Below are 15,132 nucleotides of genomic sequence, written 5' to 3' on the forward strand. Positions count from 1 at the left end.
AGAATCAAAGGTAATCACGATTCCCTCACTAACCTTAAGCTATAAATAAAAGAAAGCAAGGAGGTAATTATGGTCCTATTGAGCTGCCGAGGAATTTCTGCCAAATTTTCAAGCACGATTCCCCATGGAAATCCCGAGCTACCAAGGCATTTCTACCCATCACACGAATACCTACCGACCATTCTACATGTGGATGGCCTTCACATGCTAAGCTTATGAATAATGAGCCGGTCATGACACTAGGCCTGGGCTTGACAATATTTATGGTCCTATTTTGGCCTGGGCCCAAGATAAATGGGCCTGTGGTAGTATGCCATACAATTACTATTGGAGAATATCCTTAGAGGGGTATGATTCCCTCGACTAGACCATGGTCATCTCTTGAAAAGAGGCAGAGGTTGTTTTCTAGGAGCTCTCACAATGATGAATGGGACCGAGAAACCATAACCCTACTTGAAATCCATGGAAAGAGTATAAGCTCGGATCCCACACTTGAGCTCAGTTTGGGAAGTTGGGTTCAAACAACCGAACATAGGGCAACATAGTAGCCATTGAGAGTGAGTTGAATTTTCCATTTTATATCTTACATGTTCTCTAGGTTGGGGATCCACTGGAAAATTTATTAATAATTTTCCCTTTATAATTGTTTAAAAGTATTTTCCCTCCCCCAACAAAACCCAAATATTGTACGAATTTATTAATAATTTTAGGCTAAAATATTATTTTAATTTCGTTTTCGTCCCTAACGGTTCATTTTTTATCCCTAAATTATTGAAAATGTTACACTTATTAATTTTCAATTATAAAAATTTATTATTTCATCTCTAAACTATTGTTAAAAAAAAATTTATTTTCGTTCTTATTGTTCCTAAATTATTGAAAAAATTTCTTAAAAAATTTTAGTAACAAATTTTTTTTTTTTTTTTTTAAAGTTTAGGGATGAAAAACGAAATTTATACAAAGTTTAGGGATAACAAATAGTATTTTAGCCATAATTTTAATTCATATCCAAATGTCAAATTGAAAAATTATTTTATGAAACTGTTTTATGAGACATTTATATGAATCCCGCATATTACGAGAAGGTCTCCCTTTTCCTTCTTTGCAAATCACCATTCAAAAAATTTCTCATTCCAAATGCTCCATTATGGACAGATATATTTTACTTAAAAACCAGGCATGTTAACCAAACCTTTAAAAGTTACCCACCGAAAATTTGAAAAATTTCAACAATCTTCTATTCATTTATCTTGTTTCCTTCACTTTTTCATTTATATGTCAAGTGACAATTAGATTTTATCCTTCTATGGGATTATATGATTGTTGACGAATCTTGATTCAATATTGTTGCAAGAAAATTCAAAAGCAAATGGTAGGACCAATTCAAGATAAAAGAAACTGAATGGCAATGTCCTTTTAAAAAACAATATAAGTCTTTAATTGAAAATGCCTAAGTATTTCATAAATAAAGACGTTGTTTGCACACCACAAAACATTTGCCAACACCTCCAAATCAAGCACATTTCCATAGCTTAGATTTCTCTAAAACTTTGAAGCCAGAAATAACTTCAAACAATGTGAACAAAAATAGCAAATGCCAAATTTGGGTCCGCTAAAAGAAATCCTTGCCATTTTTTGTTTAATAAATTTTTGTCTGAAAAACTTTTTATCTAATCTCAACTAAACCCATTTTCCATCACAATTTATAGGTGTAATTAAATATCAGAAGACTTGTGAAGAGAGGATGCAATTTGGCTGAATGAGCAAATTACAGATTCCTTCTAATGCTTACCATTGTACTCTAACAAACAAAAATAATACATACACTAGAAACGTCAACTCTGCATGATATCTTGAGCTTTTCTCGAGTTCAAGGCTGGATGATATGGTCTTTACCTCTTGTCCAGTTAATGGTTGTATATGGCCTATAAGTCAACAAATTTATTTTTCAGATAACTAGGCCTTTTAACAACAATAACAAAGCTTTAGTCCTAAAACTTGGGGCATGCTATGAATCCACAACAAATTAGTTAGGGTCGACCATATGTATTCTTTTTGTCAATTCTATTTTTATCTGAAGTCATATTTTTTGTTATTTCTTTAGTTGACAAATTGACATTTTTTTTTAATTACTTCTACTAATGTTATTTTTGTCTTTTTCTACCTTTTTTTATTCCCTCAACTTGGACAACTTGCTCTTTTAACTGGTGCATTGACACTCTCATTTGAACTTGTTCATACCATCTCAAATGACTCTCCTTCATTTTTTTCATCAATAAGAATTATCCATATCTTTAAACATATTTACTCATTTCAAATCTTATTTATTTTTTTTTGTATATTTCCACTTATTCATCTATAGCTTGGCCTTTTATTACAAGATCAAAAAAGTTCTTTTGCTCTATGAAGAAATAGTGCAAAACTAACAGGTGCATATACACGGGCACCCCCAACCCACACACAAGCACGGAGCAGTGACCGAGTGATCAATGGAATTCAATGGTAGCCATAGAACCATTTTTCAAACTCCCAATTTCACATCTCACCCTAACAAACAAGTGGTGGTTGTGTGAAAGAGTAAATTTACAACTAGTTTGACCCTTTTATATCCATTTGCTTTGGCATGGAGTGGTTTTAAGACCCCCTTCTTTTTTTTTTTTTTGCTGCAACTCTAAAATAGCAAATTGTAAGTGATTACCTATCACTTTCACATAAACTTTTTTTTTTCACCACTCATTACAATTGTGACAAACATAATTGTGGTCCTAGATTTTCTCTTTGGCATAAGATTGTTGCAGGTGACAGAACATCATATGTGGCAGACCAAACGACTATAAATAGAAAATTCTACACCACGCTCATGGTGATCATAATTCATAAGTGCCATAGAAGGATAATTGGCCTTTATGAAAATAGATGTTGCAGCCACATTGTATCAACAAAAATTAAGATGCTTCTCTGAAAGTCCAAATCAAATCACCAAGTTAAAATCATAGATAAAAGTAAAAAATGGCAGGCAGCAGTGTACAGAACTCAATAGTAGCATTAAAAAGAAATTATAATACCATAAGTTCCAGAAACTATGAATATCTCACATATAAAACTATAAAGTAAACTGAGTTGGTAATTGGTTTGTTTTCGCATATCCGTCAACCAGTTTAGATGTGATTTTTAAAATTCAAAGGAAAAAAAAAAAAAGTAGTTCCTAGGAAATTCTGCAAACGTTAAGAAACCAAAAATAATAATGTAGGTAGAATATTATTGCTTGTACTAATAAGCATTCATTTGGAAATTGCTTATTTCCAGTAGTTTATTTACAATTTATGAGACAAAAAGCTAAAAATTAGCTTATTTTCAAAAAATTGAAAATTAGATTATTTGAAATAAAACTGAGATAAAAAAATAGCGCGGAACCCACAAACATTAAATAATTTAAGCTAGCTTTTAAGACAGTTCTATGACTATCTCATTACATTACATAGCTTTCAAAGGGAAGAATAAATAGGGACACCTGGTAAGGTGGCACCAGCATCAACAATGAACAGGTTGCCCGAAACATATTCAGAAGAGTCATGTATTAAGTATCGAATAAGTGATGTCAATGCTGGATCTGCGGTGCCAGTGTCTCTTAAAGGGATAGATTTCATTGTCACATTATGCAGCCACTCTTTTTGCATAAGACCCTCAGTAATTTCAGACTTAAAAAGGCCAGGTGATATAGAATTCACTCTAATTTTGAATACACCCAATTCCACAGCCATGCCCTGTTATAAGTAGAACCAACATTATATGGAGAAATAGTGACAAGAAGAACAAAATTAACAAACACACGCATATATATATATATATGCAGCACTCTTATATAAAAGCAGTAGGGACAAAAGTTGAAAAAAATAAAAGACAAACTAGTCTGATAATTGATAAGAATACATTTCCTATGGGCAAAGGCTTAAAAAAGACTGGCTCCTACTATCTCCAAATAAGTTCAGAGTAGCATAGTTATGATATGTTCATCATATAGTTACAGAGAAAGGTAGCATCCTACTCTAAAATGACAACCCAAGTGATAGCATAGTGGTCAGGGATGATGCCTCAAGAAGTAGATGTCATCAGTCCGAAAGTACTCATATAAAAAATATAAATAAAAATAAAAGAAAAACAAACACACATCTAGGCAAACAGAGTAAATATTATACATCTGTCCCAACTTCATGAAAATGCAGTATGGTGGAGTTCGGAGATGGTAATTATATCTGTTTTGGCACTCAGTTCCAAAGGGGACTAATATGAGAAGCTTTAGAACTTGCAGTTGAAAGTGCCTGACCTGAAGGGAATTTCTAGTCTTCATTTGAGTGTCTACTCTCTAGGTGTCGCTCTTGGATTTTTTTTCCCCTTTTAAATGGTAAAAAAGAAGCATACTGATGAGTGCCTATCTGAAGCCCACTGACCTTCCTCTTGAAAAAAATTCTTTTTGGTGATATAATTTTTCCTCTTCTTTTTAATAAAATAGGAAATGTACTTAAGTTGACCTTTTCTTGAATCAAAAGAAGTAAGCTCCATTCATTTACCTATTGCTAAAATAATTGAAGCGAACTTTTTCTTTTTAGTGAGAGGTTTTCTTTCCTCTGTAGTGCATTCTTCTATGAAGATACTATGATTTTTCATCTTATAGTAATTATTATGTTTCCAAACAATTACAAAAAATGACAGTGGTATTACACCTATAATTTGGAAGAGTTGCATGGCAATCGACATTACCTTTGTCAAGACGTTTACGCCTGTCTTTGAGGCAGCATAGGCGTGCCCTCCGGGCAATTGCCCACGGTCAAGACCAGCAATTGAAGATATGTTTATGATTGATCCTCCCTGCTTCGCATCACGCATGTGCCTGCCGACGTATTTTGACACCAACCAGGTTCCTGTTAAGTTTGTTCTGATAGCCTGATTCCATTCCTCCTCGGACAAATCTAATGGAGATTGCACAGTACCTAATGTACATCACATAAGAGTTAGAAATATCTATCAACAATAACCTTCAACAATTAACTAACAAAAAACACGCAGATAGACATCCAGCTTACAGAACACTTTAAAAAGCTCATGAATTAAAAGACAAAGAAGCCCATGTTAACAATACACTCAAAAAACTCCAAGAAGCACAACTGGTCTTGTGAATAGAAGAATGAAAAGTGAAAACTCCAAGATATAAGTCTTAAATAACCAACTGTGGGATGGTCCAAGTCATCTAAAGCAGATTTGTCCATGTATGGATATTATTGCTTTACAAACCTGTGTCTGCCCCAAACATACACAAAGTTTACCTCTATGAGCAAGACAATGTAGTCAAATGTGAAAAGAAGGTGTTTAGAGAATAGGAAGCTAGAAGTAAAAGGGCTCAATTCTAGAGAGAAAAAGAATGATCAACAGTTGTGCCCTTACTAGTGACTATTGGATTAGATGATTACATTCACCATTTCCTAATAGCTTAAGTTTTTGGAAATGTTGGTATTTTATCACTGTATCAAAACAGGAGGTTTTGGGTTTAATCCATATTTCCACCTTGCTTCTTATTTAAAATATTTCCATGTGTTAGACCCTATTTAATAAGGATTGTTCAGGCCTACACGTGAAAGGAAGTGTTGGATTTAAATTAATAAATTTCAATTTCCTAATAGCTCAAGTTTTTGGGACAATCGGTAATTTATTATTGACAAACATGGGGCAACCTCTACTTTCATTTCAAACTAACAAAATAAGCCATCAGTACAAGAACACAGTCAGACAAACAGTCATTGGACTGCAAACACAGAAACAAAACACAAAATCTGCTTTCCTTGAGTACTGACAATGACAATCTACATTTACAAATATTTTTTATGTAATTGGGAAACTATTGATAATCTCCAAGTTCCAACACAAGCACAAACATCATCTCAATTGCCTTGAACAGCTCAGACTTCACTGGACCATTATAGATCCAGGCAATTTTTTGAAGTCAAAACATGGTAAACTAGTAGCAGAAAAGGCAAACATGCACAAATTCACAGTTCCACCATTCAACCCTCAAACACCCCAATGCGATCAACAAACATTGTATATAAGGATATGCTGGATAGCTAAAACTATTCTGCAATGTTGACTTTTGGCATTGTTGACTCACCAAAGAACTAAGTCACAAGTTAAAATTGAGTTTTAGGCAAATTACAGTAAACCCACCTGTAGTTTAGCCCGTTTGCACTTTATCTATCCGTGGTTTAAAACTTAACATTTTGCCCACTTGTGCTTAACTCTATTTGCTCCCCGTTACCCACCTTACCCTTAGACTTTAGAAAAACACCTTTTTATATAAAATTATAACATAACACAGATCAAAAGTTCTTTCCCTTAGAAAACTCCTCACGAAACCTAGAAACTTCGAAATCCCCTCTTTGAATCTGATCTTGTTACATTTTCTAGAAATTGTGATTTTTTCCCAGCTGCTGTTGGGAATGGGAGTTATTTTCAGGATCTCCTCAGGCGGATTTGAAGACCTCAATTGATACTACTGGAGATCTTACATGAATTCAAGTCAAAAGTCAGTTAAGTGGCACTCAATTTGGAGTGAAACCACCTGGGATTCCAATGCCTAAAACAATAAGGCTTGTTAATGATGGATACAAGTGCCCAGCACCAACTTGTAGTAGTAAGTACTTGATTGCTCTTGTTTCTTTTATGCCTCTAATTTCTGTTACCAATCTAAATTTATTATATATATTTCTGCAGAGACCTCGATGTATGTATGTTGTGCTAGGAACCCAAAATTTAGGGTCAAAGTTCTAAAAACAAAGTTCTTACCGCGCCAGAATGGAGATCTTACCATATCCTATGATGTTCTTCAAGCCTATGGAAAATAACTATATTGCCCAATTGACCATGGAGGGGATGAGAGGGGAATTTATAAGCACAGTGAAAGGAGCTTACACGCATAAAATGGACTATGCAGATTGCATTTATGGGGTGCCTGGAGAAATTTACACAGACATGGATTTTTCTGAAGTCATGAATTTTGAAAAGAAGCCAATCTCATCAGTGACTTGCCTCCCGAGAAAGCAAACGATACAATAGTCGGAAAAATACTCTATTGTTGCAGAAAAGGAAGTCTTTCTAGAAAACGTAACACGATTTCTAGAAAATTGAACAAGATCAGATTCAAAGATGGGATTTCGAAGTTTCTAGGTCCTGTTTGATACACGAGTTCAAATACATGTTTTCAGTTTTTAAACAATATTGTACGTGTTTCTACACATTTTTTCACTTACACATATTTTTAAAAAAACTGAAAACTGTTGTTTAAACACACGTATCAAATGGACCCCAAGTCTCATGAGAAGTTTTCTAATGAGAAGAACTTTTGATCTTTTTATGTTATAATTTTGTATAAAAATATGTTTTTCTATCGTTTAAAGGTGAGATGGATAATGGGAGCAAACGGAGTTAAGCATAAGTGGACAAAATGTTATTAAACTTTCAACTTTTGCAAAACACGATTTCAGTCTAAAATTTGAAATTTCAAAACTTATAAAAACACAATTTTCAGTAAAAATGCTATTTTTATTAATAATAAAATCGTTAAAGGGTTATTTATTTATTAACTTTTGTAACTTTTTAATATAATAATACCTTTTCAATATAATAGTCCCGCTTGATTTTTCCTTGGCCAGTACAATCGAGAACATGTTTCTAATTTTGAGTCCGTTTGGATGCAACTTATTTTTGTTGAAATTGAAAACTTAAAACTGAAAATACTATAGCAAAATAATTTTTAAATGTGTGAATAGTGTTGTGGAACCTGTGAATAATGCGTATACAGTATGTGAAAAGAAAAAAAAAAAAAAAAAAAAACATGCAAACATGAAAACGTGCCGATCCAAACACTCACTTATTAGTTTCTAAAATAAAACCCAAATATACAAAAAAAAGTTTTGTAATTTGAAGAAAACAAAATAAAAGGAAAAGTTGGGTTTGAAGATAGTAAGTAAAACCTCGAAATCCGGCATTGTTAATCAAGGCATGAATATGACCAAACACGTCCCAAGCCTTCTGAACAGACTTTTCGATGGTGGGTCCATCAGCGGTGAGGTCGAGCTCCACAGCCACGGCTCTTGGGTAGCTTGTCGAAGCCAAACCCGAAGCCGAACCCGATAGCTGATTGAGTTCATGACAGAGTGATTGGAGTCGATCGACACGTCGAGCCGCAGCAAGAATCTTGCAGCCAGCTTTAGCCAAGTTGATACAGAAGTCTCGACCAATGCCTGATGAAGCTCCAGTCACCATCACCACTTTTCCCTCCAGCCCTTCCCATGACTCCAACAACTTAGCCATTTTTTTTTTTTCTGACTCTTTTTCTTGCTTTGCTCTAAGGATTGAGTTTTGAATGTATAAGGAGAGTTGTGTTTACCGTTTTTAAGGAAAGAAGCTGGCAGTGTTGATCGAAAGATCGATGCAATGGGTGAGAGAGCGAGAGAAGAGGAAGCTGCTAAGGTAGGTGGTCGAGGACAGAATTAGTTAACTACTATTATAAGCATTAACTGATTTTGCTGGGTTTCTCTTATTTTGGGCAAGTCTAGTCAGCCTACCAAACCAATAGAAAACATAGTCCAGTCAGGTACAGCTTTTTTCAACTGGTTCTTGCTCTGTATCTCTTCTTATTTAGTTGGTGCGTTTGAAATCAGTTTATTCAGTTCAAATTGAATTTATTTTTTTATTTTCCTGAAAATACCATAAATAAAGTTAAAAGTTTGCTAAAAATAATACTAAAAAATACTAAAAACTACAATGAGATCTATAAATAGTTGATTTGTAAAAATGTTCTTTTTCTCCGCACACACAAAGGAAAAAAAAAAGGTTAGGTATAGCTTTAATATGAGAAAGTCCAACATTTTCGAAGAAAATATTGCTTATCTTTTTCTCCTATTTTGAATTGACTAATATAGTCAATTATCTAAAAAAGAAAAAAAGATTATCAAAAGATTGACCAATATAATTAATAAAATTAAAAAATTATGCAAAATGTGATTTTGTTACGGTGTTTATGTAAATTTACTATAACTAATCAAAACAGTTTTCTATTTATTTTTTTGTGATTCTCAAGTGAAGGAAGAGAATAAATAATAATTGTTGTATGTGAAGAGAGAAAACAATTTTAAAAAATTAAGAAAAATTAATATTTTAATCAAATAGATTATTAAACATGGATGTTTTGAAAAATGGTTTGCTAAAATAAAAAATGTTAGTTCTTATTTTAAAATAGACAATACTTTTTTTATAAGATAATGAAGTTAATTAGATTTTTAGTTTTCAATTAAATTCAAATATATCATTTGATTGACCCAATATGAATTGATGGTGTTTTCTTTTTAAGATTAATTAAATTAAATATAATTATTGGATTGAATTTAATTGAGAAACCTACTTTGAGTGTTCCATTTTACACCCTACAATCTATTACATGTTTTTTTTTTTTTTTTTTTCCTTATAGATTAACCATAGTATAAAATGAGAAAAATTATTCCATAAAAACGATTGAAAAAAGTAGACACGTGACATTGTATAATTGTTAGAGCAAAAAGTGAAATACTAAAATATGGGAAGAAGATTTTGTATTTACCCCATTATGATAAGAGTGGGTCCTTTTATTTTTATTTTTAATACGGAAAAGATAGAAAAGGGCAATAATGTGCTGTAAATTTTAGCATATATCCCTTCTTCTTTTTTTCATAAAGAAGAGTAAAGAAAAAAAAAAATAATATGGCATCAATTATTTTCTTGACATTAAATTTTATATAATAACATTGATGATATTTTAATAATATTTCATAAAATTTTTCACTCCTTGATAAGTTGTAACAAGCTATTAATGCATTTAAGGACATAATTTTATTTTTAAAATTTTCTAATATAGTTTGTTGTCATTGACACATGACATAAGTAATATCAATAATAAACTCACACGAAAGTATATTAATTTTAACAGTAATATATTGACATTTTTTTTGTGGTGTCCTATGTCTTGATTCTAATCCTCCTATCCCATTATCTACTTATAAAAAAAAATTACAATACCCACAAATTTTGCAAGCAAGTATTTGACTAGAATTATAAAAAGCAAATTCAGCATGAGATTCATATAGAAAATGTTTATTAATGAATCAAATTACAAATAATTAAAAAAAATTATAGAATGAGATTGATCAAGACTTCAAGGTTTATTTTCTAACTAAGACTAAATTTTAAGGTTTATTATGTACCTTTTTTTAATAAAATTTAAAAAAAAAAATTCTTTTGGGTTGGTGGGTGATTAAAGTAGTATAAAAAGTGAGCCAGCAAATGTGGAACTCTATAAATAATTTAATAGGTGGGTTGTTGGGACTTGGGTGGGAACTGGTACTAGTATGAAAGGGAACTCTATAAATCAAGTAGAGCATGATTAGGGGGACCGGACTAAAAAAGAGCATCATTAGGGGGACCGTACTATTTTAGTCCGGTCCAATTGAACCTGGGTGGTACACGGAACTTTCTTCTGTGTGCTTTCGTTGTCAAAGCCCAGTCAAGTCTAATTTTTAAATGTCTTAATGGGTAAAAAATCGGTAGAATAGGCAATGGTCGGGTTTGGGCCAAAAAATAATAATAATAATAATAATAAAACCCAAAATTTTCAATCCATTTTATATATCAAACCATATTAAAGTTTAGGAAGTTTATTCTAAACTCATCTCATTTATATTTGATAAACGGGTAAAATATAGTTAACACCTTTGAGGTTTGGGCTAATGCCAATTAAGTTCAAAATTTTTCAAAACTGACTAACTTAATTCTTAATTACCATAAGAGATGAGAGAAAAATAAGTAATGGTATAGGGTCCAAGGGAAAATTATTAGGTACTCTCGGAGTATCATAAATGCGTACTCTCCCTCATTTTACATGAATAATAGATCCTACCATGAATTTAATTAGTAAGACTTACCATCTATGTGAGAAGAGGGAGTACGCATTTATGGTACTCTGGAAGTACACAGTAATTTCTCAGCGTCCAAGATGGGTTTACCAATTTAAGGACCAAGTTCAATTAATCCAAACCTCAAAGGTGTTTAGAGATTCAAAAAAACAAAAAAATGAGGGATCAAAATTTTTAAATTCTAATATTTTAGAGATTCCAACGTTTAAGAAAACAAATGTATTATCCTAAATAAGAATAAAAATATAAGTATATTATAAATACAATATATTATAGTTTTTATTCATTTTCTTTTAGTAAAAATTTAAAAATTTAAAATTCACAACTTTATATGACAATTTCCTATTAAATGTCATCACTAAAAATTGCATATTAGTGATGATATTGTTTGTTGTCACTGATGATATGATAAAATATTAGTGACGACATTGTATTTTACATTTTTTTGGATTTTTCTTTAAAATTTACATTCTGAATTTTACATGGCTACCTAATGAGAAATAATAAACCACAATCCCACACATCACAAATTTTCAATCACAAATACTCATATAATCATAACAACTGCTCAATAAATAACTACTAATAAGGAAAAACAATACACAAGTTCAATATCATATACATAATTTAAATTCAAATCTACTCTCTCAAATATTAATCAAATAATAACAAATTTTTCAAAAAGATATACAACCAAGCTTGCAATGAAATGTATCTCCCCTCAACATCATCAGTAGCCCAAGACATGCGACATTTTAACTTGAAATAAAAAGAATAAACCAACATAAAGGTCAACTAAAGTAAATGACAAAAATGTGTACAAAATAGTTTTAATATCTAAGTAAAACTTTAACATTTTTAATTTTCAAAAATACCATAGCTAAGAAGATATGAAGGCTTTATGTACTTAACAAAACTTAACCTGCATCAAAACTCAACTTAATCTTCATCCCTAAGATCTCCAATAGATTCATCATTGCTAGATAAATCTTTTTCCTGATCTAAGCTTAAAACATCATCATCACTATATATTTCTTCTTCACAGTTGGAGTCTGTATCCCATTCCTCATTAGACAAGTCATCATTGATGAACATACTTTTATCAAGTTGTTCATATACATCATCAACAGCTATTAAGCCTCCCAAATCTATTACTAGCACATCATCTCTATGTAACATAGTTGAGTCTTCATCATTTTCTTGGGGAAAAAAATGACAACAACTAATATATATTGATAGAGAAAAATAATCATTGTAAAGAAATTAAAGTAAAAGAATTTAAAGCAAATGAAAAGTCATTAATACATACGAAATATCACTCATCTAAAAAACATATCAAGAAGTTAAAGCAAAAGAATTTAAATGGAGACACAAACAGATTGTTAATTAAACAAAAAAATAAATAGAAAAAAAGCCTAATTCTTTCTTCTACTTCCCAAGCCAAAAAGACAATAGTCTAGCATCATGGGAGAATCTTTCTTTTGGAGATTAATAGAAAGACAATAGACATGTTGAGTCCCAATATCCCAGACAAAAAAAGAAAGAAAAAAGAGACAATTAATCTACAATACACAATTCAATATACAATTTAAGTCCTTTATTATTCGTGGGTTCCAGTTAGCTCAACTGGTAAAGTCTTTGATAGTTGAATAAGTGATCTGGGGTTCATTTCCCATCTATACCAAAAACCGATTAGTATCTTAGTTTGATGATAAAGAGTTATCATTAGAAGTGGACGTCATAGGTTGAAACTTTCTAAAAAAAAGTACTTTATTGTTCATAGTATGCTACAAAAAAAGTGTAATCCATTATTACATGAGTTAGATATGTTCAAAAAAGCAAGAAATAATATAAAATTGGATTCTATACCATATTTTTATCTATAAATGTAGAAATCGACAAGAAGCTCAAAGTAATTCTCTATTAGTTCAACACACTCATACTAAAATAGATGGAAATGTTGTGAGGGAGGAATGACATGGGAAGTGGTTACATTTAGAACTCAAGAGTGAAAGAATAAAACTAATCCACTTTTTTCAAGTGATCTGTGTTTTTTATTTATTTCCCTCCAAATATTTAAGAAATTAAACTACTTCTCTCATCCCCTTGGTACATTTTGGCCACAAAGGAAATTATCGAAATACTCTAATGAAAGTGGCTTGCAGTTTTAATGAACATATTCATATATGGTTAAATGCATGTCTTTTCAGCCTATGAATTCACTTTATTTGTCACTTCAACAACCTATTGCACTACATCAAATTTAAACATTATTCTATTAGCATATTTAGTAGATTAGTAATAAAGAAAAAGTGATGTTAGAACCACAACTTATTGTACAATTTTTGCCACAACTCGCCACGAGTTGTGAGTCGTGGAGGTGTGGATTCACAATTTTTTTTCCTACCACTTACAACTTGTCATGTGACAAGTTGTGGCAAAGGTTTTGCAATAAATTGTGGAACTAGCAAATTTTTTTTTTTTTTAAAGAACTAGCTAGAAAATATTGTGAATTCACTATGCTTATCACTTCAACATCCTACAACACCACCTTCAAATTTAAACATTATACTATTTGCATATTTAGTAGATCAATATTAAAGAACTTGCTGGTGAATACTGTGAACATGATAATTAAATTAAACATGTAGCATTGCCAACTAATAGACACACTTGGAAATTGAATAAATCCATTATGTAATGTGCAGTACACATAAATTTTTTTTTTTTTTTTTTGAAAACAAACCGTTAATTGTTTTAGTATGCCATTTGGTGCACAAAAAAATAAACAAATACATTCGAGTAAACTATATCCTTTAAGCATTTCTTAAGTATCGAGAATCTACTTGATGTAGAATAGACAACACATGCCTTCCTGGAGCAGCAGGGGCACAGGAAATCACAACGCAAGATCAAAGGGGGGTACCAGTAGGGGACATCGGGGTGACAGTGTCAGAATTGCATGAAATTTGGTAGGTCAAAGGGAAACAGCATTCTAATCTAGATTCATGTGCTATGAACGTCGCTAAAATTTAGGCGAATTCCTTCATTAAGGCCCCGATAACAGTGTTTTTTGCTATTTATAGTAATATTTATTTTTCCTTAATAATTTTTAGTTTAAAAGTCAAAATAAGGTCCCTTCTATTTGGGGACGGCCCTTAAGGTCAGTAGTTTATGATTCTGCATTTAACTCAATTTTGCCATTTTTGGTAAATTTCAGTATTTTGTCACCTAATCACGTAATTAGTGTGAATTAGGGTTTTTAGACGTTTATCTCAGTATTTATATGTTTTGTAGCCGTCAGAAGGCAGATTAGACTATTATCAATAAACACAGACGTTTTGTCAAATTTTTTTTTTTTGGTAGATTCCAGTTTTATCTCCTTTTGGATTCAGGGAAACCCCTCGTGGATTCGAGGTTTACTACCAGAAACTAACAGTTTAGTTTCTGTTCCATCAAGAGAGCATCGTGTGTGCTTTTCTTCAGGCTTCTGCGACATCACTACTTCAGTATATCTTAATTACGAAAGTAATATTAAAAAAATCAAATATAAAAAACTATTCAGTTTCCATTAGATGTTAAACTTCACTTAAAAGAATCAATGAAAACATATTATGTTGCAACTATGTTTTAACTTTTAAGGGGTTCTAAATCTTAGCATAAAGGAATGCAGTACTGTAGCTACATCCTTAACTCCATCTTTGGTTTATCATATTACATAGTTATTAATTTATCATATTATATCTTTATTTATTTAATGACAAAAACAAAGAAGAAAAGTCATACCTCGGGCCCACTTGTAGGACTTGGAGCAATCCTTAATATCAAATCTGTAAAAAATTGAAAAACAAACCAACTTGATAAACTGATAAACACGAAGAAGAAGCAAAGAAGAAAGAAAAAAAAAATACAAACCAACTTGATAAACACGAAGAAGAATTAAAGAAGAAAGAAAAAATTTACATATTTATTAATTTATCATATTATATAATTATTAATTTAATGACAAAAACAAAGAAGAAGAGTCATACCTAGGGCCCGCTTGTAGGACTTCGAGCAAATCTTAATATCAAATTGGTAAAAATCTGAAAAGCAAACCAACTTGATAAACATGAAGAAGAATTAAGAAGAAAGAAAA

General features: G+C 31.6%; 1 protein-coding gene across 1 annotated transcript; it reads right to left on the bottom strand.

Annotated features, from left to right (window-relative positions):
• Positions 1–3,239: 3,239 nt before the first annotated feature.
• On the bottom strand, positions 3,240–8,649 carry LOC126693335 (uncharacterized). The gene is made up of 3 exons (XM_050389279.1): positions 8,022–8,649; positions 4,759–4,988; positions 3,240–3,764 (listed from the first exon to the last, which is right to left on the bottom strand). Exons 1-3 carry the CDS (start codon positions 8,359–8,361, stop codon positions 3,486–3,488), a joined length of 849 nt encoding a protein of 282 aa, XP_050245236.1. The 5' UTR covers positions 8,362–8,649; the 3' UTR covers positions 3,240–3,485.
• Positions 8,650–15,132: the final 6,483 nt, after the last annotated feature.

The sequence above is a fragment of the Quercus robur genome, chromosome 7 (genome assembly GCF_932294415.1).
Source record: "Quercus robur chromosome 7, dhQueRobu3.1, whole genome shotgun sequence".
Taxonomy (NCBI): Eukaryota; Viridiplantae; Streptophyta; class Magnoliopsida; order Fagales; family Fagaceae; genus Quercus; species Quercus robur.